The sequence below is a fragment of the Sarcophilus harrisii genome, chromosome 3, assembly GCF_902635505.1.
Source record: "Sarcophilus harrisii chromosome 3, mSarHar1.11, whole genome shotgun sequence".
Classification (NCBI taxonomy): domain Eukaryota; kingdom Metazoa; phylum Chordata; class Mammalia; order Dasyuromorphia; family Dasyuridae; genus Sarcophilus; species Sarcophilus harrisii.
In genome coordinates, this window is record NC_045428.1 from 232,932,690 (window position 1) to 232,957,266 (window position 24,577).

At 30.6% G+C, this 24,577-nt stretch overlaps 1 protein-coding gene across 2 annotated transcripts in view; it reads left to right on the plus strand.

Moving 5' to 3' along the window:
• The window catches only part of DSCAM (DS cell adhesion molecule), a 683,895-nt gene that overhangs the window by 533,421 nt on the left and 125,897 nt on the right, over positions 1–24,577 (plus strand). For both annotated transcript variants that reach the window (XM_031959192.1, XM_031959191.1), the window contains exon 16: positions 6,056–6,126. In XM_031959192.1, the coding sequence (XP_031815052.1) occupies positions 6,056–6,126 (71 nt within the window). The remainder of the gene's footprint in view (positions 1–6,055; positions 6,127–24,577) is intronic.

Genomic DNA, 24,577 nt, shown 5'->3' on the forward strand with positions numbered 1-24,577 from the left:
CCTTAACATCTTGGCAACTGAATAAAATATAAGCTCCCTTTATTAGAAGATCTTCAAGATTTTAAGAAAATAAACTCTTAGTAATAGAATGTTTGACCCAGAAAGAAATTTAGAGAAAATCCCTTTCCCCTCATTTTATAAATAAGGAAACTGGTATTCAGAGAGGTGGGGGGAGGGGGAGGAACTGAAAATAAACTTTCATCAAAAGTAGTATAAGAGGGAAACACTTTTTTAATAGATGAAATGAGAGAGCTTGAGGGAAAAAAACAAATTAGAACTATGGAAGAAAGAAATGGAAAGGGATCAGAACTATAGAGAAACTTTGAGGTTCAAAGACAGGAATGAAAAGAAACATTAAAAAGTAAATGTGAATGAACACTAATGCCTATGTGCCTCCTACAAGCCCTATCATCAACAGAAGTCCAGTTAGGGAGGAAATACAATTAGACAATTCCTGGGAGTGGTTCTATTATGTTTTGATGGTCTTAAGGAAAAAATAGAATGGAAAATATTGGAAGTGAAAGGAAAGGAAAATTAGGTAAAATTGCAATCAGAGTGTTCAAGTAGACTTCTGTACAAACAAGGAGAAAGAGAATGAGGAGAGTGACTGACACTTGTGTCCCACTCTCATTTGAACATATCAAACAAATGATCACACACACACACACACAAGCATATACACAGAACTAGGTATAGAAATACATTTCACTCAACTAGGACAAAGGAGAGAAAGGGGAAAAGGAAAGAGGAGAAATTAAAGAGAAGGTGCATTATGTGAAGGGTTAGTCCTAAGCAAAACAAATTCTAAGGATATATAAAATGTTTATAGTTCTTTTTGAGATATCAAAGAATCTTAAGAGTACCCAGAAATTAGAGAATGGATGGAAAAGTTAAAATATATAAATGTGATGGAATTTTATTGTGCTGTCTTATTAGTTTAGTGAACAATTATGGTTCCAGAGGATAAATGAGAAGAGATTCTACTTACTTCCTAACAGAAAGATGAAAAAATCAAAATGAGCAATAATTTGTTCAGTGTAGAAATTTGTTTGAATTAACTATGCATGTCTATAATGGTTTTTGTTTCTCTTGTATTCTCAATACAGTGGAAGAAAGGATTGGAGCATGAAAAGGCAGATTTTGGATAATTAATTCAATTTTTTAAAAAAGTAACAAGCAAATCTAATGGGAGGAACATAGCATTAATTTAAAAGATTAATGAGATAAATCTATGCAAAAGAAATTTATGTAGACAAAAATAAGGTAAATAATTATAACTTTAAATTACAAAACCCCCAGTAATATCAAAATGAATAAGAAAGTAGAACCAAACTTTCTCTCTCTCTCTCTCTCTCTCTCTCTCTCTCTCTCTCTCTCTCTCTCTTTAGATTGATAAATAGATATGGCAGAACAAAAATATATATTATATGTTTTATATAAACCAAACAGAACCATAATCCATAGAATAAAAACATCAAAAGAAGAAAGACATAGGCAGAATGAAAATAAGAGACTGGAATAAAATTTCTCTATGTAGTGGATTCCAATGTAATAGAAGTTAAAATTATGCTATCAGACAAAATTAAAATAATAATGGATAAACCAAGAAACTTTAGCATGCTTAAAATAAAATAATGACAAAGAAACATGATTAAAATTAAATGCATTTGCACCAAATAATGTAACATCTCAAATTATATAATAAGTTAATACAATTATAGAAAAAGATAGCAACATAAGTATAGGAAACTCAGTTTTTTTTCTTTCAGAGATAACTAAATCTAAAAGAAAAAAGCAAACAAAATATATAGAACTGAGCAAACTTTTGGATAAATTATATCTGAATGACATATCTTCTGAAATATGTATATTAAACTATACCCACATATATATGTATATCCATGCATCAATGATTCGTTATAATCATTGTGTTTTTATAGATAAATTACAAATAAAGATTTTAAAAAACTTAGAAATTCAAAAGTTTTAATATCACACAGTAAAAACAACGATACAGGGAACACAAGCAAAATGAAACCCTGATAATTAATGTGTGTCAAAGAATAAACTATTGAAATAAGGGATGACCTATGTGAAATACAAAAGTAAGATAACATGCTAAAATTACACAAATGCATCCAATACAGTGCTTCAGAGAATATATAGTTATATAGTTGAAAAAATGCACCAACAAAATAAAGTGAGCATAAATGAATTTGAGTATATCATTTTAAAAATCTGGAAAATCTATCAATAAACCCAAAATAAATATAAAACAGTAATTTCTGAAAGTCAATGGAGAAATAGAGATAATGAAAAATGAAAGACTATAAAATTAAAAGCAAAGCTACAAGCTGCTTCACTGAAAAGACTATATCAAGTTTCAATTCTGTGAAGCCACTCCTAATTCCTCCAGTTATTAGTATGTGTACTAAGCATTGGGAGCATTGGAAATACAAAGAAAGTGAAAGAAAAAAAAAAAAACAGAAACAAAAGCAAAAACAACAACACAAAAACATCCTAGTTCTACACTGACTTACAGCTTCATCTGAATCATCTCTGGAGTACTACACATAATATACCACTTTAACACTCCAGCAGAAGAAAATGTGATACCACCTAACTAACCTAGTAACTGAAAGCAGAAAAGATCAGAACTATCCATTGAAGAGAGACCAAAAGAATTTCAGTGGATTGCTCCATATTGGAAAGATTTCCCATTCTGGGAAGAGACTAAGGGCCAACCAATATTCAGCCAAATTTGTCAGCAGCTGCCCAGTAACAGAATAAGCTGCCCAACTATACCCATTAGCCACAGTTCACAAACTCAAAAGTGGCCCAATCCACTAACATTTGAGTCTCGTGAGGAGCCAATACAGCTGCAGAGTGACCTGCATGAACAAATTTGAATTATCATATTTTCAATGCACCCTATCCTACAAGAAGCCAATCAAACTGAGCAGCAAGACAATTTATCACACCATAAACTGCAGAAAATATTGTGAGGACCCTTTAGTAGTTATGCATTGCCTTGGCCACATACATCCAAAATATAGCAGAAACTATAGCCAACACAGCAAAAATAAATAGATGAATACAAACATTTGTGACAAAATATAGTGGCAAGTTTCTCCAAAGAAGCAAATGAGAGAGCTACTGATTAGAAATATTCGTATACCAAAATGAAGAATAATCTGGAAGGAAAAAAGGAATAATTTTAAGTATATATATATATATAATATATATATATATGATCTCTATATAATCAAAATATATGGATCTCAAAGACAGGATGTCTAGAAAGGATTTAAGAATCATAGAACTCCCAGAAGATCAGGATAGATTTTTTAAAATCCAAATAATATACCTAGAAAAAATAACAACAGAATTCATATGGAAAAACAACAGGTCAAGAATTTCAAGGGAATTAATGAAAAAAAAAAATCAAATGAAGGTGGCTTAGCTGTACCAGATCTAAAATTATATTATAGAGCAGCAGTTACCAAAACCATTTGGCATTGGCTAAGGAATAGATTAGTTGATCAATGGAATAGATTAGGTTCAAGGGACAAAACAGTCAACAACTATAGCAACCTAGTCTTTGACAAACCCAAAAACCCCAGCTTTTGGGATAAGAACTTACTGTTTGATAAAAATTGCTGGGAAAATTGGAAAATAATATGGCAGAAACTAGGCATTGATCCACACTTAACACTGTACACCAAGATAAGGTCAAAATGGGTTCATGACCTAGGCATAAAGAATGAAATTATTAATAAATTAGAGGAACATAGGATAGTTTACCTCTCAGACCTGTGGAAGGGGAAGGTCTTTATGACCAAAGCAGAACTAGAGATCATTACTGATCACAAAATAGAAAATTTCGATTATACCAAACTGAAAAGTTTTTGTACAAACAAAACTAATGCAGATAAGATTAGAAGGGAAGCAATAAACTGGGAAAATATTTTTACAGTCAAAGGTTATAGGCCTCATTTCCAAAATATATAGAGAATTAACTCTAATTTATAAAAAATCAAGCCATTCTCCAATTGAGAAATGGTCAAAGGATATGAACAGACAATTCTCAGATGAAGAAATTGAAACTATTTCTAGTCATATGAAAAGATGCTCCAAGTCATTATTAATCAGAGAAATGCAAATTAAGACAATTCTAAGATACCACTACACACCTGTCAGATTGGCTAAGATGACAGGAAAAAATAATGATGATTGTTGGAGGAGATGCAGGAAAACTGGGACATTGATGCATTGTTGGTGGAGTTGTGAACAAATCCAACCATTCTGGAGAGTAGTTTGGAACTATGCTCAAAAAGTTATCAAACTGTGCATACCCTTTGATCCAGCAGTATTACTACTGGGCTTATATCCCAAAGAGATCATAAAGAAGGGAAAGGAATCTGTATGTGCACGAATGTTTGTGGCAGCCCTCTTTGTAGTGGCTAGAAACTGGAAACTGAGTGGATGCCCATCAGTTGGAGAATGGCTGAATAAATTGTGGTATATTAATATTATGGAATATTACTGTTCTGTAAGAAATGACCAACAGGATGATTTCAGAAAGGCCTGCAGAGACTTACAGGAACTGATGCTGAGTGAAATGAGCAGGACCAGGAGATCATTATATACTTCAACAACAATACTATATGATGACCAGTTCTGATGGACCTGGCCATCCTCAGCAATGAGATCAACCAAATCATTTCCAATGGAGCAGTAATGAACTGAACCAGCTACGCCCAGAGAAAGAACTCTGGGTGATGACTAAAAATCATTACATTGAATTCCCAATCCCTATATTTATGCCCACCTGCATTTTTTATTTCCTTCACAAGCTAATTGTACAATATTTCAGAGTCTGATTCTTTTAGTACAGCAAAATAAAGGTTTGGTCATGTATACTTATTGTGTATCTAATTTATATTTTAAAATATTTAACATCTACTGGTCATTCTGCCATCTGGGGGAGGGGGTGGGGGGGTAAGAGGTGAAAAATTGGAACAAGAGGTTTGGCAATTGTTAATGCTGTAAAGTTATCCATACATATAACCTGTAAATAAAAGGCTATTAAATAAAAAAAAAATCCAAATAATATAATGCAACAAATGATACTTTTTTAAAAAGATGTTCAGGATTTTTGAATATAGAAAACTATGTACCAAATTAAAAAACCCAGATTGCCTTACCAAAACCCTGAGACACTTAATAGCTAAATGTATCACTGCATCTGTAATATTTTGACAGGCTAAGATAATTATTTATCAAATATTCTCTCAACTCTCTTGACAAGCTGTTCAATTTTCTCCCACTTTGCAAAAATGTCTAGGTTGGGAACGTAGTTGATATCTAGTTGCTCCCTTCAATCTAGCACTGTTTGTGCTATACTTTTCTGACTGGAGAATCCAGTGACACATCTTTCTAGTTAACTGAGGGGTAGTTAGTTCATAAGATTTAAATTTTTTATTGTAAATCTTTTATAGAGTGGTCTATTAAATTATTTAAAATTATATTATGCTTCCATAATATATTTCTACTCGTGTTTTTTCCTTTAAAACATCTTCCTCTGCAATATATCCCTAACTTACAAGAGAGAATCAATTGGAAACTCTCTTCAGATTAGAGAGAAAAAAGATAACTTAGAGAGAAATCTCTTGAAAATGTTTTAAATGATTTCCTTCTTTCTACAAGCCACATAGCACATAGCCACAAAAATCACACACCTTTAAACAAAACTTAGGGACAAAAGTGAGTGTATTTAAGTATTTGATGTTAAATTGAGCTCTCTAAAAGGTGATGCAAAAATATTGTTTTGATCATAAAATTGTTGAATGATTATCAATCATATGATCTGAACATAATATAATATAAATATCAATTATAAGAGCTTCTCATTTGTTTCTTTATTAAAAGGGAAATACATCGTTCTTTGTATGTAACTACTCTGTTTTCCTTTTCATGCCAAGCACTGATATTTTATCCCATGTAATTTTGAAACTAGTTTCTAACTTCTATTTGGATTTTTATTTCCATATAGCTCCTGATGGTCCACCTCAGGAAGTTCAGCTTGAGCCTATATCATCTCAAAGCATCAGGGTCACCTGGAAGGTAAACAAATCAGAAATCAGTTATACTCATTATATTTATTATCACTAGAAAGATTTTTCATTCATGTCATGCAATATAATTGTTAAACCTTTTGTTAATAAAACTATGCTTTCAGTTTGTCAAACTTGTTCCAAAAGCAAGTAAAGACTTTATTTACACACATTAAGTGATGTTGTGTCAAATGTTGTTAAAGGTAAAAAATATAGGAGTCTTTAGTATTTATTTTTGTTCTTATTATCAGGAAAACTAGAACTAAAAGGGACCTTAGACTTTATTCAATATAACCTCTTCATTTTACAACTAAGGAATCTGAGCCCTGGAAGGTTGTTATTTGCATAAGATGACACTTATTGTAGGAGCTATTATTGGGATACATTTTTACATACATAGAGATGCTAACTATGAATTCATGAAGAGGGAAAGATAAAAGAAGTGAGAAAACTCCACATTCTTAATTTCTTCTTTCTGTGGTTGAATAGGAATAATACATTTTTAGATCTAGCTTTGCTACTGGCTTATTGTGGCTCCTTAAAGAAGTCAGTTCACTTCTATGGATTTCAGTTATCTAAATTGAATGTATGGGGCTGGGGTAGACATTTTTTAAAGACCCATTACAAATAAAAAATTATATAATTTTGCATTTATAATTGTTATTACTCAAATCCGACACATAATCTGCAATTTTTACTTCTCTATCTTCTACATAATAAATTCATATTTCATGAAAAGCTATTGCTCCTTTTTTGACTTAAATAAGAAAAATATATCCTATAAGTACACAAGAACCCATACAATAGAACAATATAATGAAGAAATATTTGAGGAAATTCAGAATGAAATCTCTCAGGGTAAAGTCCAAGGTAAATCCATTTTATATCAAATATTATTCTGTCATGAATATTGTTTCATGATCAAGATAGTATTAAGATTGTTGCTATCTTTTCAGCCCTGAAGTTTCTCTTGGTGTTCTCTCCACTTCATATTAGCAAATATAAGAATTTTTTTTTTATTTTAAAACTTTTGGACCTTCTTTGAAGAACAATGTGCTAAGCACTTAGATACAATTGATAGTACAGCATTTAATTCAGATTTTTTTGTAAATAGCATTTTAATTTTTCTTCGGGAACACATCAAGGAGGCTTTTAGCATCCATTTTCACAAGATTTTGAATTCCAAATGTTTGTCCCTCCCTTCCTCATGCACCTCCCAACTTCTGAAAATAGTAGAGAGTTTGATATAGTTTATATATATGTTATCATGTAAAGTATATTTCCATATTAGTCACAGTTGTGAGAGAAAAAAGAGATCAGAAGGGGATAAAAAGATGAGAAAGAATAATATGAAAAAAATGTTTTGATTTGCATTCCTAAGTTATTGATAATATTTTCCTTCATGAATTCTTTGTACTTACCTTGGCTCATTGTGTTGCTGAGTAAAATTGAGTCAATTATAGCTGATCAAAACACAATGTTGCTGATGTGTTTTCCTGTTACTGTTTATTCACTTTGCATCACTTCATACGTGTTTTTCCAGGTTTTTTCTGAAATCACCCTGTTTATCATTTCTTATTGCACAATAGTATCCCATTACTCATATACCACAAGTTGTTCAGTCATGTCTTAATTGATGAATATCCCCTAAATTTTCAATATTTTTACAACATGAAAAAGGCTGATTATATATGGATATGGATAGATATAAAGGTATATCTGTGTACATATATACATATATATTTGCACATATAGTTCCTTTTTCTTTTTTAATGATCTCTTTGGAATATAGTAGTAGTAGTAGTAGTATTGCTGGGTTGAAGACTGCATTTAATTCGATTTAAAATTGTAATAAATGAGAATTGGTTAGATTCTCAATCTAGTTGAACATAGTTGAAGGAAATGGAAGAAAATAGAAAAAACTTAGAAAGCAGAATAGAACGATAATACAAAGTATAAAAGAAATGCATTTGAAAAGAAAAGAAACAACTCAAAAAGGAAAATGGAACATCAGAGTTGCAATCATGATCTCTGACAAAAACAAACCAAAAATAGAACTAATTAAAAGAGATAAACAAAAGCAAAACACATTTTATTGAAACATACTATAGCCAAAGAATTAATATCAAGACTATACATATATGAGTCAAGTGATAGATCATTTAGATTTTTGAAAGAAAATTCAATGAAGTACAGGAAAAAATAGATACTAAAACTTTAATAATGTATAATAATAAAATAATGATCAGTTTATTACTTTCACACTAGCTAAATCTATTCCAGATAATGAACAAAAAAGAAAAGAAGAAATATAAAGGAAGAATCTGAATGGAATTTTAGAAAAGTTGGATAAAATATACTTCTGAATATTAATGAATAGGAATAAAAAAGAATGCACATATTTCCCAGCTGGGCATGGAATTCCACAAAAATTGATCTATTCTGCTATAACATGAAAAATGCATTCCTAAAAATCATCCTGCTATGCAAAAATCACACAACAAAACCCAAGACTTATGAGAAAAATGGAATTAGAGGTCTAACACATAAAAACTTTTTTAGCAATGTATTTTGTATAAAAAAAAGATAGAAACCTAATAAAATAGTAGTAATTTTGTATTTGCAAAATAGTAAAGAAATACATAAATAATATAATAAATAGTGATGGTATCAACAGCTTTGAGTTATTACTTTGTGCCCTGATTTTTACAAAGGTCAACTAATAAAATTGGCTTGCTAAATATGAGAAGTCTATCTCAGTGGAGCATAATTTTGGAGTCAGGGACTTGGCCATGGTTTTCTACTGCACAAAAGATCTACAATAAATGTGAGACTTTACCTAGAAATGGATATGAAGTTGACTTATAGAAATGGGAATAAAAAGTCTTTGTAGTTTGTGAGATATTGTGAAGTTATACAGTTTCATTTTTCTTACAGATGTATTCAAATATTAGAAAATAAAAATTTTGTATCATCATTCCTAAATATCTCATTCTCAAATAAAATTGCATTTTCAAAAAAGCACTATAGCAAAACTATTAAAAACTTTGCAAACAAATGCAGAAAAAAGAAATACAAAAAACATTTTATGGATTATAATAGAGTAAAATTAGATAAACATCACAATTTTAAAACCCCTGAACAATATCAAATTTCTAAATCAAATTCCTAGGAATTCTTAAAACAAAACAAAACAAAAAAAAAAAAAGAAATAAACAAAAGTGACAGTAAAAAACCAATTGTTAAACCAAAAAAAGTAAATACCAGATTACCTTATTTGATTTAGAATAGAAGAAAACAACCACATTATTGGTATCAAAAATGAAAAATAAAAGTGAATTTGTAACTAATGAATTATGGTACATGATATCTTTAATAACTGAGGAAACAAAGTTTCAAGTTTCTGAGCATGTTAATTTATTGGCAGGGTATGCAGTTGCACAATAAATTGGTACCAGGTTCCCTAGCAGGCACTGGACTCCAAATACAGATTTTGTACAAATTTCATTTACAGGAAAACAATAAGTTCTGGAATGAAAGCTTGTATTCTAGTTGATAGACCAATTATGGGGATAAATTCCTTTCTCTGTCAGATCAAATCCTGTATTGTCAACAAGATTTAGTTGTGTTCTTTCATCCCCCTGAGTATAGATTAAATTATATAAAACTTTACAGGGTCACAGAAATCTTATAGCTTCCATTTAGATTTAGATTAACATGTCATTCAATCACTTATTTAGCAGGATTTATTGATCAATTACTATGAGATTCTTCCTACACCCAGAAAGAACACACAAAAATAAATAAAACCTAAAACCTACCTTGAAGAAGTTTCAGTATCAGTTTCAGCTGCATAACACAAACCTTCACTTATGAATTCTTGACAGACATAACAGTGGGGTTTCATCCACAAAGAATGTAGCCTGAAAATTCTATTCCCTGTCAAAATAATGCTCTGCCTTCCTACAATAATCAGAAAATAAACTTGGCAGTTGATTGAATTAACGTTATTAAGAACAGCAAACAAAAATTTAGACTATTTCTGTTATTCAAATTCCTGAGCAAGAATTTATTTGCTACTAATGTACTAATGTCCAAATGCCTATACTTCAGGGAAAGTTCTTTCCAGGAAAAACAAGATTAAAAGTGATTAAGGAAAAAACCTTGATATGAACACTTGAAATGAGGTGAAGTAGAGGAATATATGAATGAGAATGAATTTTTAAAGATACTTATTATATTTTATTATGTTCCATTCAACTTTGGAGCATTTTACTATATGCCAACCACAGTGCTATACCTCAGCCCTCAAGAAGCTTTCATTTGATGGGGAATAGATAGAGCAAAGAGGTGGGGATGATGTTAGTTGTGGGGGGGGGTTGTTTTCATTGTTGTTTTTTTACATCCTCAAGAATTTTCCCCTCTAATTTCTCCACCACTACTGCAAGGAAAAAGAAAGAAAAACATAACCCTTATAACAATACATGGTCAGGGAAACTTTTGTTGTTATTCAAGAAAGTCACAATCTATACCTGTGACATCTTTATAAATTGAAATGAAAATGTCACATATATTTTCCTTGTACTTTTTTGCCTAAATTCTTATTTTCATATTTATTGAGAGTATATGTTACAGATAATAGGATTCATGCAAAATCTACTTCAAAGTCTATATAACCATGAGTACTTACAATTCTTTTATGGTATTATAGCCAAAGAATAATCTCTAGGAGGTTTTAGAAACCTTGAATGACATCAGAATTTGATAATAGTAGCATTTATATAAAGCTTTAAAGTTGTCAAAGTGCTTTACAAATATTATCTCATTTTAACCTCACAACACTTAAAAGTAGGTGCTATTATCCCCATTTTACAGATGAGGAAACTGAAACAGACAGAGATTAAGTAATTCACTGTAGCTAGTAAATGTGTGAGGTCAGATCCAGTTTTTAGCTACCTTATTTCAGACTATATCTGGCTTCTGAAGATCAGCTTAGCTAAGTACAGAGGAAAAATGAAGAAGATATTAGTAACTACTAATCTCTAGTCATACTTTCTCATCTTTCTAAAGTAAGGCTTCTCAACTTTTTCTGTGTGTTATAGGTGCCTTGGTTAAGTGTCAACGTCTATGTACTTTTTCTCAGAACAAAGTTTTTAAGTGCAAGAAATAAAATATTCAGAATTACAAAACAAACCTATATTGAAATAGTTGTCACACTATTAAACAAACAAATATCTCTTGTTAATAACTATTGTCTAAAATTTTCATGACAATTATCTACACATGAAGGAAGGATATCCTTGATTAAAATATAAGAGAATGGACAGGATTTCACAAACAATAGAATAGATCTTCATCATTATACAATTAATTTAAAGACTATTATCTTTATGACTAAAAACACTTTTAAGAATGTTGAAGGTGGGAAAAGTATTTCACATAGCAGAGCAAAACATAGCAATATTGTTACAATCACATATATGTGTATACAAATGTAAGGAAACTTATTAAAAGTTCATATTGGATACCTGATACAAGATCATATGAGATTATATGATAGATATAGTCTTGTTTGTTCAGTTTTCAACATCAAAAGGAAAAACAAAGCTGCCAGAGTATGAGGAGGCACTTTCCTCACAACTGCTGCAACAAAAATGTAAGAGTCTAGAGGAAGTATCATCACTAAAACCTTTTTTTTTAATCTCATTTGATCAAATTAAGGGAGGACACATACAAATATATATAAGAGTTTGGTGTCAAAATACCTTTACCTAATAGGATAACAACATGCTTCAAGAAAAAAAGGAAGAGCAAAGAGAGAAGAATGAAAGACAAAGTAGGTTCAGGGAGGTATTATTGAGCACAATGAACTCAAAATTCTAAGAATAGATTTGGGGGGAAAAGTTTAAAAAAAAGAATATAAAACTTTTGATTGAGGTCTAAGTGAAGAACAGGAAAGAGGGGAAGGTGTGGAGAAGCTGATTGCAATAGCCATAGAACACTAGTACTAAACAATCTTCTCACAACACACTCTTTCTTTTCGAAGAAAGGATAAGGAACAAGTCAGAGAAAAAAAGGATAAAAGAAAGAATATTTGAAAGGAATACAAATGACTAATCATAATTGTGAATGGGAATAGGATGAACTCTATTATCAAAGAGATGACAATATATTAGAAGGGAGAACCCACCAATCCTGTTTACATTCAACAGTACTTTAAAAGAATCCTTGAAACATAACAATGCACAGTGTAAAAATAAGGAAAGCTAAGTGTCATGGTGGATAAAATGCCAGGCCTGAAGACAGGGATTTATTTTCTTGAACTGAAATACAGTCTCAAAAATTTGTTGTGTGATCCTAGGCAAGTCATTCAACTCAGTTTGCCTCAGTTCTCTCATTTGTAAAATAAGCTAAGGGAGGAAATGGGGGACCACTCCAGTATATATGCCAAGAAAACCCTAAATGGAGGGTCACAAAGAATTGGACATGACAAAAAAAGACTGAATAACAAAAAAATAAGATGATAGAATGCTGGAATTAAAAAAAGTGTTTTTTAAATGAATTAACAATCATATCTCAAATAAAGCAACTGCAGAAATAAATGTGATTAAAAGAGAGAAATGGAAATTACATTATGCTGAAAGGTGTCACAGACACAGACAATGAACTGTTAACAAATGTTGGAGGCAGTTCAAAGGCCAAATTCTCTTAGTTCAGGTTCAATGTTGGGATGAAAGAAAGACCTTAAAATTCATTTCATTTAACATTTAACAAAAGGAAGTTTATTTATACCCCCCAAGTCACCATATAGAAACACATCTGGTCATCAGTATAGGATGTGAAATACAAGAGAACTCATGAGGTCTTCTGAAATCTACCAAGTCAGAGGGGCACCAAGAGTATGTGGATGTGACTTTCTATTTCTTTAATGACCAAGAAATTGAGTTAAGAAAACAGGGGTCAGTCAGATCCCAGGACTAATTCATCTCCTTTTAAGAAAAACTAATCCCTCAGTAGAACAGAAATACTAGAAGATATTATTCCTGTTACAACATAAATGGCAAAGCCAAACAAGTTAAAGGGAGAAGAAGGTAGTAAAACTATAAAAGTAGTACAAATAATACTGTGGAACCCTTCAGACTTAGACAAATCTAGCAAAAAAAATACAAAAATCTAGAGTTGAGTAGAATTTATTAAAATTACATATAATAGATCTCTGGCAATTTTTGAAGGGGGATAAAAAATACCATTTATGTTTCTCAGCTGGGAATGTCATATTTGCAAAATTTGATCTTCCATTGTTCCATAAAAACATTACAAATGTAGAAAACCTTACTAACTAAAATGTAATTTAAAAAACTTTTTCAATATGGAGTTTTAAAAAATAGGACAAAAAGTTCACAGGAGACCAACTTCTTCCTTAAGAGGAATCATAGAAACAATAAATAATTCCTCTCTCTGTGTGTCTTGCTCTGCCTCTCTCTCTCTCTCTCTCCCTCTCTCTCTCTCTTTCTGTCTCTCTCTGTGTGTGTCTCTATGTATCTTTTTTGTTTAGGCAATTGGGGTTAAGTGACTTGCCCAGGTCACAGAGCTAGGAAGTATTAAGTGTCTGAGGCAAGATTTCAACTCAAGTCCTCTTGACTTCATGGCCAGTATTCTATCCATTGTGCAATCTAGCTGCTCCTTAAATAATTCCTTAAAGTTAATGACAACAAAGAAATATCATATAAAAATTTGTGAGATTTAACCAGAACTCTCCTTAAAGAAAAATTCATAAATTTAAATACTTTCATCATTGAAAGAAAGGAATCAATGGATTGAGCATACAACTATTTAAAAAACCTAAAAAGTCAACAAATTTGAAGACTTCAAATAAGCCTCAAAATAGAAATTCTTAAAATCAAAAGAAAGTAACAAAACCGAATGCAGTATATATATAATTTTTAAAAGATAGAGGAAAAACAAAATTATCAGTATCAAAAATGAAGAAAAGAAAATTCACACTGAATTAATAAAAATAAAGGGAAGCTATTCAAAATTATTTTCTCCAATGATAGGCCAATAAAGCCAAAAACTTTCATATATGAATAAAACAATACAAACCCAGAACAAAAAAAATAGAAAGTTTAAAGGACTCACTCTCAGGAAAAAATAAATTTTAAAATGAGTTTCCAAAGCAAAAAATAATTTGAATGTATTTACAGAGCACTTCTACTTAATATTCAAAACATAACTAACTCCAATATTATATTAAGAATTTGGAAAAAGAGGAAAACAAGATCCTACCAAATTTTTTGTATGATGCCAATATGCTCTTTAAATCTAAATGATGGAAAAACAAAAAAGAGAAAGAAAATTTATAAATACAATATGTATATTACATATATAATATATAAATGGGGAAAATACTATATTTCCAGTGAATATTGATGTAAAATTTTAAATAAAATAGTAGCAAATAAGCCATGACATATTTAAAATGTCATACACCATGACCAGGTTAGATTGCTATGAGAAAGGCAAGATTATTTCAAATTCAAGAAAGTTCTCAACATAAGATGAAATGTTAATAAAAAGAAAAACAAAAATTATAAGATTACCTCAGTATAAATTTTCTTCAAAATATAACAATTTTGTTTATAATATACCTGGAAAGAGAAATAAATGGACCTTTACTTATATGAAAAGTAGTATATCTCTAAGTGCAAGGTTCATAATGATAGTAGTATGATGAGTATAAATTAGAGGTTTTTCCAGTAAGCTTAAGAATAAAGCATTTTAGGTAATTCATGTAACATATACATACATATATATAACATATATAAAATCACTCACATTTTTGTGTAGTTATCAACAATTCTATCTAAAATAATCACAAGAGGTCTATGATATTAAGGAGACTCTTGACATATGTATATATGCATATGTGTGTATACATATATATGTATGTGTATGTGAGGGGGGTAGAGGAATACAAGTATAAGAGATTCTATGGAATTAAGATATGGATTAAATAATCAAAGAATATAAATTGGGTAACCTAAATATCATAAAAATGTCAATACTACAGAAATTAATTTTAAAATTCAATATCATAGCAATGAAACTACCAAATAATTACTTTATAGAGTCAGAAAAATAACAACAAAATTCATCTGAAGGAACAAAAAAATTAAGATTCTCAAAGGAAATAACAAAAAAGATTTGAAGGAAGGAGGCTTCAAAGTAACATAATCAACCTATAGCTATATGATGAAACCTAATGATCCACTAAACCCATGCTTACCACATAGTAAACCCTAGCCCATGACCACTCACAGGAGCCCTATCAATAGCACTCCTCCTCACCTCGGGAATAATTATATGATTTCACTTCCATTCCACACTCCTCTTCATAGGAATCACATCAATACTCCTAAAAGAGTAAACAGTAAATTAATTATTAAAACTATTCAGTACTGGCAAAAATAAATAAAGTATCTCATCATTGGAATAAAATTAAATACAGAGAAAGAAATTAAATCAATAGTCTATATTAGATTAACTCTATTCCAATTACTAGATAAAGATTCATCTTTTGATACAAATAATGCTGAGAAAACTGGAAAGCAATTTGGCAGAAATTGATTTTTCATCAACTTTCTCTAATAAAGGTCTTTCTTTTTGGAAAGAGTTATATATATACATATGTATATATTACATACACATATATAAGAGAAACAGAGACAGAGACAGAAAGATAGAGACAGAGAGTCTTTGATATCTTTGGGAATAAATGTCTAGTAGCTATATGACTGCCAAAGTTTATTTGCTTATAAAGCGTTGTTCCACATTGTTTGACAAAATAATTGGACTAATTTACAACTCAACTCAGAGCCCTTCCAAAATTTGTCCAATATTTTGTTCTGTCAATTCCTACCACCCAAAATTATTCTAAATCATTTCTTCCATCATTCACTTTGAACAGCAATTTTGTGGTTATTGCATATGTTTACTATAATTTGTTCAACTATGTTGTCTTGTCTAAGAGGCATTCTAAAGTACCCTCCTAATAGTCTAGTACTTTACCTATTTCCATTTCATTTATTTTAACCACTTATCAGGATCAATAAGGTCAATTAGCTATCTTCTCTAAGGTAGTGTCCTCTTTCCCCATATTCCTTCCTTCAACTACTGAATTTTATTTTTCTACACTAAACTATTGTGTATTCATCTCTCCTTTGTCCTTTTCAGATGTGTCAGACTCATTTCACTCTCACTCTTTCCTCTGTTTGTATACTTTTCTTTTCATGAATCCCAATTATTAAAAATAACAAATTTTATCGCTTTCTTCTGCTATCTACAGTAGTGCTTCAAACTTTTACCCTCCCTTTTCTTTCCCCCTTTAAATTATTTAGAATGGCCAAAACCAATTGATGGGCATATTTTTGATTTTTTCCTGCCACAAAAATAGGTGCTATGGTTATATAATATAGGATAATTTTAATCTTTCTTGGATCTCTGTTAAGTATAGAATCAGGAATAATATAGTTTAGTCAAAAGACATTCACTCTGTACTAATCTTTTTGTATAATTCTCATTTGTTTCCCAGACTGGTTATACTTATTCTTTCAATCCTTCCAAAATTTGCAGTGTTCCTTTTTTATCATGCACTCTAGTAGCTCTATTTCACTTATTTAGATCCATTCATATCTTTTAAAGATACTAAGGTTCTGAAAGGACATTTGTTTCTTTTTGCCCTGTTAGAATGTTAGCACTTCGTTATTTGATCCTGCTAATTGATTTTAAAAAGTGCTTTTCCCAGTTTCTCTTGACTTCTGATTATACCTAAATTTTCTTGCTCAGCTCTAGTTTTTTGGGTTTTATTCATCAGGAATGCTTGAAAACTTTATATTCAATAAAGGCTCTTTTTTTCCTCTGTGGTATTAAATAAGCCATTCTTGATTATAAACGTGTGTCTTTTGGATTTTGGAATATTACATCCAAAGATCTCTCTTTTTTTAGTAAAAGTTGTATGTTCTTAGGTATCCCTTGTGTTTCTTGATAAATTAATCATTTCTTGCCATATTACTTCTTTGACATGGGACCTCTAAATTATGGCCATGACATTCCGAGTTGAGACTTTTTCTTTCAGCATTTCTTTCAGATAAAAATTGGTCATTTTTATTTTGATCTATAGTTCTAATAAATCTGGAAAGATTTTTTAAATAAAAAATAGGATGTCCAAACCTTAAAAACAATACCATGGTTTGTAGATTCTCAACATTATTTTTGATATTTAATTTGCAATTTTAATGAAATGTATGACCTTGGGAAAAAATCAAGAAAATAAACATTTCCATATAGGAAGACATAAAATGATAATTTTATATGAAACCATAAATCTCATTACTTGAGCATATTTTTAAAGTATACATTCAAAAATATATACAATCTAGAAGTTAGCTTCACACCTGCCTTGCTTATTTGTCCTATACTCTGAACCTTTCTAGCTTATTTTTTTTTCTTTAAAAAATAATTTTAAGGAATCTCTTTTTCATACATCACCAAATTTCTCTCAATATCCCTTCTCCATCCAGAGAGATATCCCATATAACAATAAAGTTTTTTTTAATGAGGTTGAAGGGAAAAAATTCAGAAAACCAATGAATAAGGTTTTAAAAACTCTGAAAATACATATAATATTTTGTATCCACAGATTTACTGCCCCAGGAAAGAAGGAGGTCAATATATCTTCTTATATGTTTTTTCTTTTTGATTACTCAATATCTTCTTGACTAACTTTCCTCATTTGTAAAATAATAATAACATCCATTTTTCAAAATCTTTATAAGGATCAAATGAAATAATTTTTATAAAGCTCTAAGCAAAGTTCCTGGCACATAGAAAGTACTCCATTGTTCCCTTCCCCTTATCGTTTATTTGGTTAAGAATACATCTCCAGCCCATATCTTGACAGGTATTGGTCCATTTCTCTTCTCATTTTTTAATATGATCTTTAATAATAAGATCACATCCATTTTGAATTTATTGTAGAATATGTAAAATGTTTGTATAATCCTAATTTTCATCAGTCTATTTTCTAGTTTTTCTGGTAGTCTTTCTTAAATAATTTTATATTCTCTGGCTTTTTGAATACTGGGTTATTGAGTTTTTTTTTTCTGATACTCTTTGTCTATTCTGTTGTACTAATCTAGCTTTCTTTTTTTAACATTACTATAAAATTACTGTGAAGAAAGCTGTTTTGAAATATATTTAGAGGGTTGGAAGTACTGTTCTCCACCCCTTCTTCATCACTTATGTTAACATAATTGACATTTTGTTCCTCCAAAAGAATATTATTATTTTATTAGGTTCTATAAAATAACTCTTTGATAATTTTATTCACATAGTATTAAAATTGTAAATTAATTTGGGTGGTATTGTCATTTGTATTTTTTTCGGAAAGGCCCAACCATGGATACAGAATGTTCCTTCATTATTTAAAAAGTTTTTATTTCTTTAAGGAGCACTTTTGTGATTGAATCTGTCTAAGTATTTTCTACTTTTTTGAAAATTCTCAAATATTTTACTAATTTAGTATACTAAATAGTATTTCCCTTTCTATTACTGTTTCTTGGGTTTTGTCATTACCAAATAAAAATACTATTGATTTGGAGGAATTATTTTTGTAGACAGCAATTTTAATGAATGTATTGCCTCTAATAATATCCTTTCTGTATTAGTTCTTTTTCAATATTTATTTTTCTAGTTACATATAAAACAATTTTTTTACATTTGTTTTCCAAACTTTGAGTTATAGATTCTCCCTCTTCCAGCCATACCACTCCTTCCATTGAGAAGGCATATGTGAAGTTATGCAAAACATTTCTATAAAAATCATGGTGAAAAAGAAAACATAGACTCCCCTTCCAAAAAAAATTTCAAGAAAAATAAAGTTAAAATGTGTTTCAATTTCTATTTAGACACAATCAGTTTTTTCTCTAGGTATGAATAGAATTTTTCATTATAAGTCCTTTAGAGTAGTTTTGAATCATTGTATTGCTGAGAATACCAAAGTCAGGGGCAGCTTGGTGGCACAGTAGATTCAGCACCAGCCCTGAAATCAGAAAGACCTGAATTCAATCTGGTCTCAGACACTTAACACTTCTTAGTTATGTCATCCTGGGCAAGTAACTTAATCCCAATTACCTCAGAGAAAATATTTCACTTTGCATGAGCTTATGGAGGATTTTCAAGTTTTTCTAAGAGTATCCCAGTCATCATTTCTTAAAGAAAAATATCATTCCATCATAATTACATATTACAATTTATTCAATCATTATCCAATTAATGGGCATACTCTCAATTTCCAATTCTTTGCCCTGAGAAAAGAGCTGATATAAATAGTTTTACCTTTTAAAATTTCTTTTTGGGATACATATCTAGTAATAGTATTGTTGGAGCAAAGGTTACACATGATTTTATAGTCCTATATGTCTTTTGATCACTTAACACTTGGAAATAGCTCTTTTTTTATAAATTTGACTCAGTTTGTAAACATTTGAGAAATGAGTCCTTCATCAGAGAAATTTACTTCAAAATTATTTTCACATTTAATTGATAATTATATCCCCCAACCAAATTTATTCTATTCTTTCTCTCCTTTCACCCTAACCCTCTTTAAAAGTGTTTTGCCACTGATCACTCTACCAATATTCCCTTTATTCTAGCACCTTATCCCCTTCTCTTATCTCCTTACCCTCCTGCTTTCCTGAAAGGGAGGATAAATTTCTGTATGAATATTGGAGTGTATGTGTTATTTCTTCTTTTAGCCAATTCTGATAAGAGAAAGGTTCCTTCATCCCCCCCAACCCGGTTCTCTCTTTCAATCCACTGTAAAAGTTTTTCTTGCCTTTTTTTTGTGACAGATAATCTTTTTCCATTCTATCTCTTCCTTTCCTTTTCTTCAAGTACATTCCTCTCTCACCTTTAATCTTATTTTTAAATACTTTCCCTTTATATTCGATTCACAACTATGCCCTTTATATATCCTATGTATATTTGCATTTTTATGTATGTATACATATATTCCCTCTCATTGTCATAATTAAAAAGTTCTTATGAGTTATAAATATCAACCTCCCATGTAGTAATAAAAACAGATTAACCTATATTAAGTCCCTTATGATTTCCCTTCCTTAACCCCTTATTCTTTCCCTGGATCCTTCTTTGATCATTAAATTTTCTATTCAGCTCTTTTCTTTGCATCAAGTCCTTTATTTTACTGAATATCAATCTTTTTCCCTGGTGGATTATAGATAGATAGGTAAATCTTGGTTGAAATCCTAGCTCTATTTCTCTCCAGAACAATCTATTCCAAGTTCTCAGATCCTTTAATGTAGAAGCTGCTAAATTTTGTATTATCCTGATTATAGCTCCAGTATACTAGACTTGTTTCTTTCTGAATACTTGTAATATTTTCTTCTTGTCCTGGGAGTCCTGGAATCTGTCTATAATATACCTAAGTGTGTACTTAGGATCTCTTTCAAGAGGTAATTGGTAGATTCTTTCCATTTCTGATTTACTCTCTTTCTAGAATATCAGGACAGTTACTCTTTATATTTTCTTCCAAGGCAATGTCTAGGTTCTGTTGTTAATAATGGCGTTCAGGTAGACCAATCATTTTTTTTTAAATTTTATTAAAGCTTTTTAATTTATAAAATATATGCATAGGTAATTTTTCAGCATTGACCCTTGCAAAACCTTCTATTCCAAATTTCTCCCTTCTTCCCCCATCTCCTCCCCTAGATGGCAGGTATTCCAATACATGTTAAATATGTTAAAATATGTTAAATCCAATATTATTTATAATTTATTATTTAAATCCAACTATATTCATATAGTTATCTTGCTGCACAAGAAAAAATGGATCAAGAAGGAAAAAACTGAGAAAGTAAACAAAATGCAAGCAAACAACAAAACAAAGAGTGAAAATGCTATATTGTGGTACACACTCAGTATCCATAGTTCTCTCTCCGGATATACATGGCTCTTTTCATCACTGAACAATTGGAAGTGGTTTAAATCATCTCATTGTTGAAGAGAACTATGTCCATTAGAATTGATCATTGTATAGTTTTGTTGTTGCCATGTATAATGATCTCCTGGTTCTGCTCATTTAACTTAGCTTCAGTTCATGTAAGTCTCTCCAGACCTCTCTGAAATCATCCTGCTGATCATTTCTTACAGAACAATAATATTCCATAACATTCATATATCATAATTTATTCAGCCATTCTCCAATTGAAGGGCATTCATTCAGTTTCCAGTTTCTTGCCATTACAAAAAAGGCTGCCACAAACATTTTTGCACATATGGGTCCCTTTCCTTCCTTTAAGATTCATTTAGGATATAGAAACACTACTGGATCAAAGGATATGCACAGTTTGATAACTTTTTGAGCATAGTTCCAGATTGCTCTCCAGAATGGTTGGATCCTTTCACAGTTTCACCAACAATGTATTAGTGTCCCAGTTTAGCCACATCTCCTCCAACATTTATCATTATCTTTTCCTGTCATCTTAGCCAATCTGAGAGGTGTGTAGTGGTATCTCAGAGCTGTCTTAATTTGCATTTCTCTGATCAACAATGATTTGGAACACCTTTTCATATGACTAGAAATAGTTTCAATTTCTTCATCTGAAAATTGTCTGTTTGTATCCTTTGACCATTTATCAGCTGGAGAATGGCTTAAATTCTCATAAATTTGAGTCAGTTCTCTATATATTTTAGAAATGAGGCCTTTATTAGAACCTATAAATGTAACAATGTTTTCCCAGTTTATTGCTTCCCTTCTAATCTTGTCTGCATTAGCTTTGTTTGTACAATTTGTTTTAACAATATAATCAAAATTATCAATGTTGTGATCAATAATGATCTCTAGTTTTTCTTTGGTCACAAATTCCTTCCTTCTCCACAGATCTGAGGTAAACTATCCTATGCTCTTCTAATTTGTTTATAATATCATTCTTTATGTCTAGATCGTGAACCCATTTAGACCCTATCTTGATATATGGTGTTATGTGTGGGTCATTGCTTAGTTTCTGCCATACGACTTTCCAGTTTTCCCAGCAGTTTTTGTCAAATAGTGAATTCTTAGCCCAAAATCTGGGGCCTTTGGGCTTTAGACCAACAATTTTTAAATTATCTCTGCTGGATCTATTTTCTAGATCAGTTGTTTTTCCAGTGAGGTATTTCACATTTTTTTCTTTTTTTTCTTTTTTTCTTTCTTTTTTTTTTTTTTTTTTTTTTTTGTTTTGTTTTTGTTTTATTTGTTTTATTTTATCTTGATTTATCATAAAGTCATTAGCTTCCATTTGGCCAATTCTAATTTTTAAGGCATTATTTTCCTCAGTAAACTTTTATACCTCCTTTCCCATTTGGCCAATTTTGCTTTTTAACATATTCTCCTAATTAGCTTTGTGTATGTCCTTTTGCATTACTCTTATATTACTTCCTATTTTCCTTTACTTCTCTTACTTTCTTTTCAAAATCTTTTTTGAAGACTTCTGTGGAGGCCTGAGACCAATTCTTATTTTTCTTTGAAGCTTTGGAGGTAGGAGCTTTGACTTCATTATCTTCTTCTGAGTGTGTATTTTCATCTTCCTTGTAACCATAGTAACTTTTTATGGTCAGAATCTTTTTCTGTTGTTTACTCATTTTCTCAACTTGTTACTCGGTGTTTAACTCTTTGTTATAGAAACATTTTCTTTACTGGGTTGAGGGAACACTACCCAAGATTCTGGGCTTTTGTGCAAAAAAAAAAAAAAAAAAAAAAAAAAAAAAAAAAACCTGAATATGGGTAAAGCAATAGCATCTCCCTTAGTGCAAGCGAGGAAACCCATGTAATCTCCTTCTGACCAGTTGTTCGTTCACATTAACTATGGACTGAGAACTCCAGAACCCAGTGGCATTGCTGCTGCTGATGCTGCTGCTGTATTCACTGCTTATTCAGTGACTCCCCAAGCCCACTGCTCCCTTGCTAGGATCAGGGCTATATTGATATAGCCTGCTCTAAAACTGATCTCCAGTCTCATCCTGGTATAAGAGACCTTTTCTGCTAAACTTCTAAGTTGTCTTTGAAGGAAAAAAAAATTGTTCCATTCTGTCTTTTTGGATTTTTATTTTTTATTTTTTGGATTTTTATTTTTAAAAATACTATGCTTCATCAAATGTGTTTTTGGATTGATTTTCATAATCATGTAATTTGAGATTTTTTTTTGTTTTTAATGTGAAAAAATATTTTTTCAAGGTTGAACCATCCTGAAAAATACCTGGTATAAGTCCAATTTGATTGTAATTAATGATTTCTAGGATCAGTTGCTAAAGTCTGCTTAACAGGATTTTATTTAAATCAGTTCGTTAATTTATTGATCCCTAGTTCTTTTTTGCTTTGTTTTTCCCTAGGAAAAAAGCATTGGTACTTCTCTAGTATTTTCTTTCTCAATTTTTTTGAGAATAATTTCTGTACTATTGGTAATTAGTACCAATTATTTAAATTACCAATTATTTAAATATTTGATAAGATTTTCCTATAAATCCAGAAGTTCCCCTCCATCCCTTATTTCCTTTTTTGATAGACTTTTTAATGTGATATGGATATTTTATAATATTTTAACTGGTCCTCTTTTAAGTCCTGATTCTTAAGGTCTCTCTCCTTGATTTTTTTCCACTTTACATGTTTTTAAAATTCAATTTTATACATTTTACCTGCTTTTTAATCTTTTGTTCTAGTCTAATATTTTTCATATCTCAAGGAATCATTGATTTATGCTGGGTTTACTCTGACTTAAAATATTCTATTCTTTGAGTAAGCTCTATCATTTTCTCTCAGAAGGTATTTCTACCCTTCTAATTCTTTCCTCAAAATTTTTAATATAAAAATTATGTTTACTTTTCCACTGAACAAAAATTTATTTTTCTCTATCCCTACTCTCCCTCCCATTAAAACCTAAAACCAAATTAAAAGCAAAACACTTGTGAAAATGAATATTATCAAAGAAAATAAATTCTTATGTTAGCCATGTCCCAAAAAGTATCTCATTTTGTGCCCTTACTCTATTACTTCTCTGCATTAGAAAAACTCTGTTTCTATCATAACTACCTCTTAATTTTTCTGTCCTATTGCTTTAACCCCTTGTTCATATTTTTACTACATGTTTGTGTATATGTGTGTGTGTCTACACATTTCCTATACAATCACTCTGAAGATATAAAAATAAAAATTATTAAAAATAAAAGTGTCACTTTCTAACTGACCTTCTAAAATTCTAAAGAAACAAAAAGCAGATTAGTGTAGGTTCCAAATCAGGCTATTGACAAGTAAAATTTTCAGTCAAACTTGAATGCATTATCCACGCAGTATAAAAGTTGAAACAGGTAAACTGAGGCAGAATTCCAATCATAAATAATTTAATTGG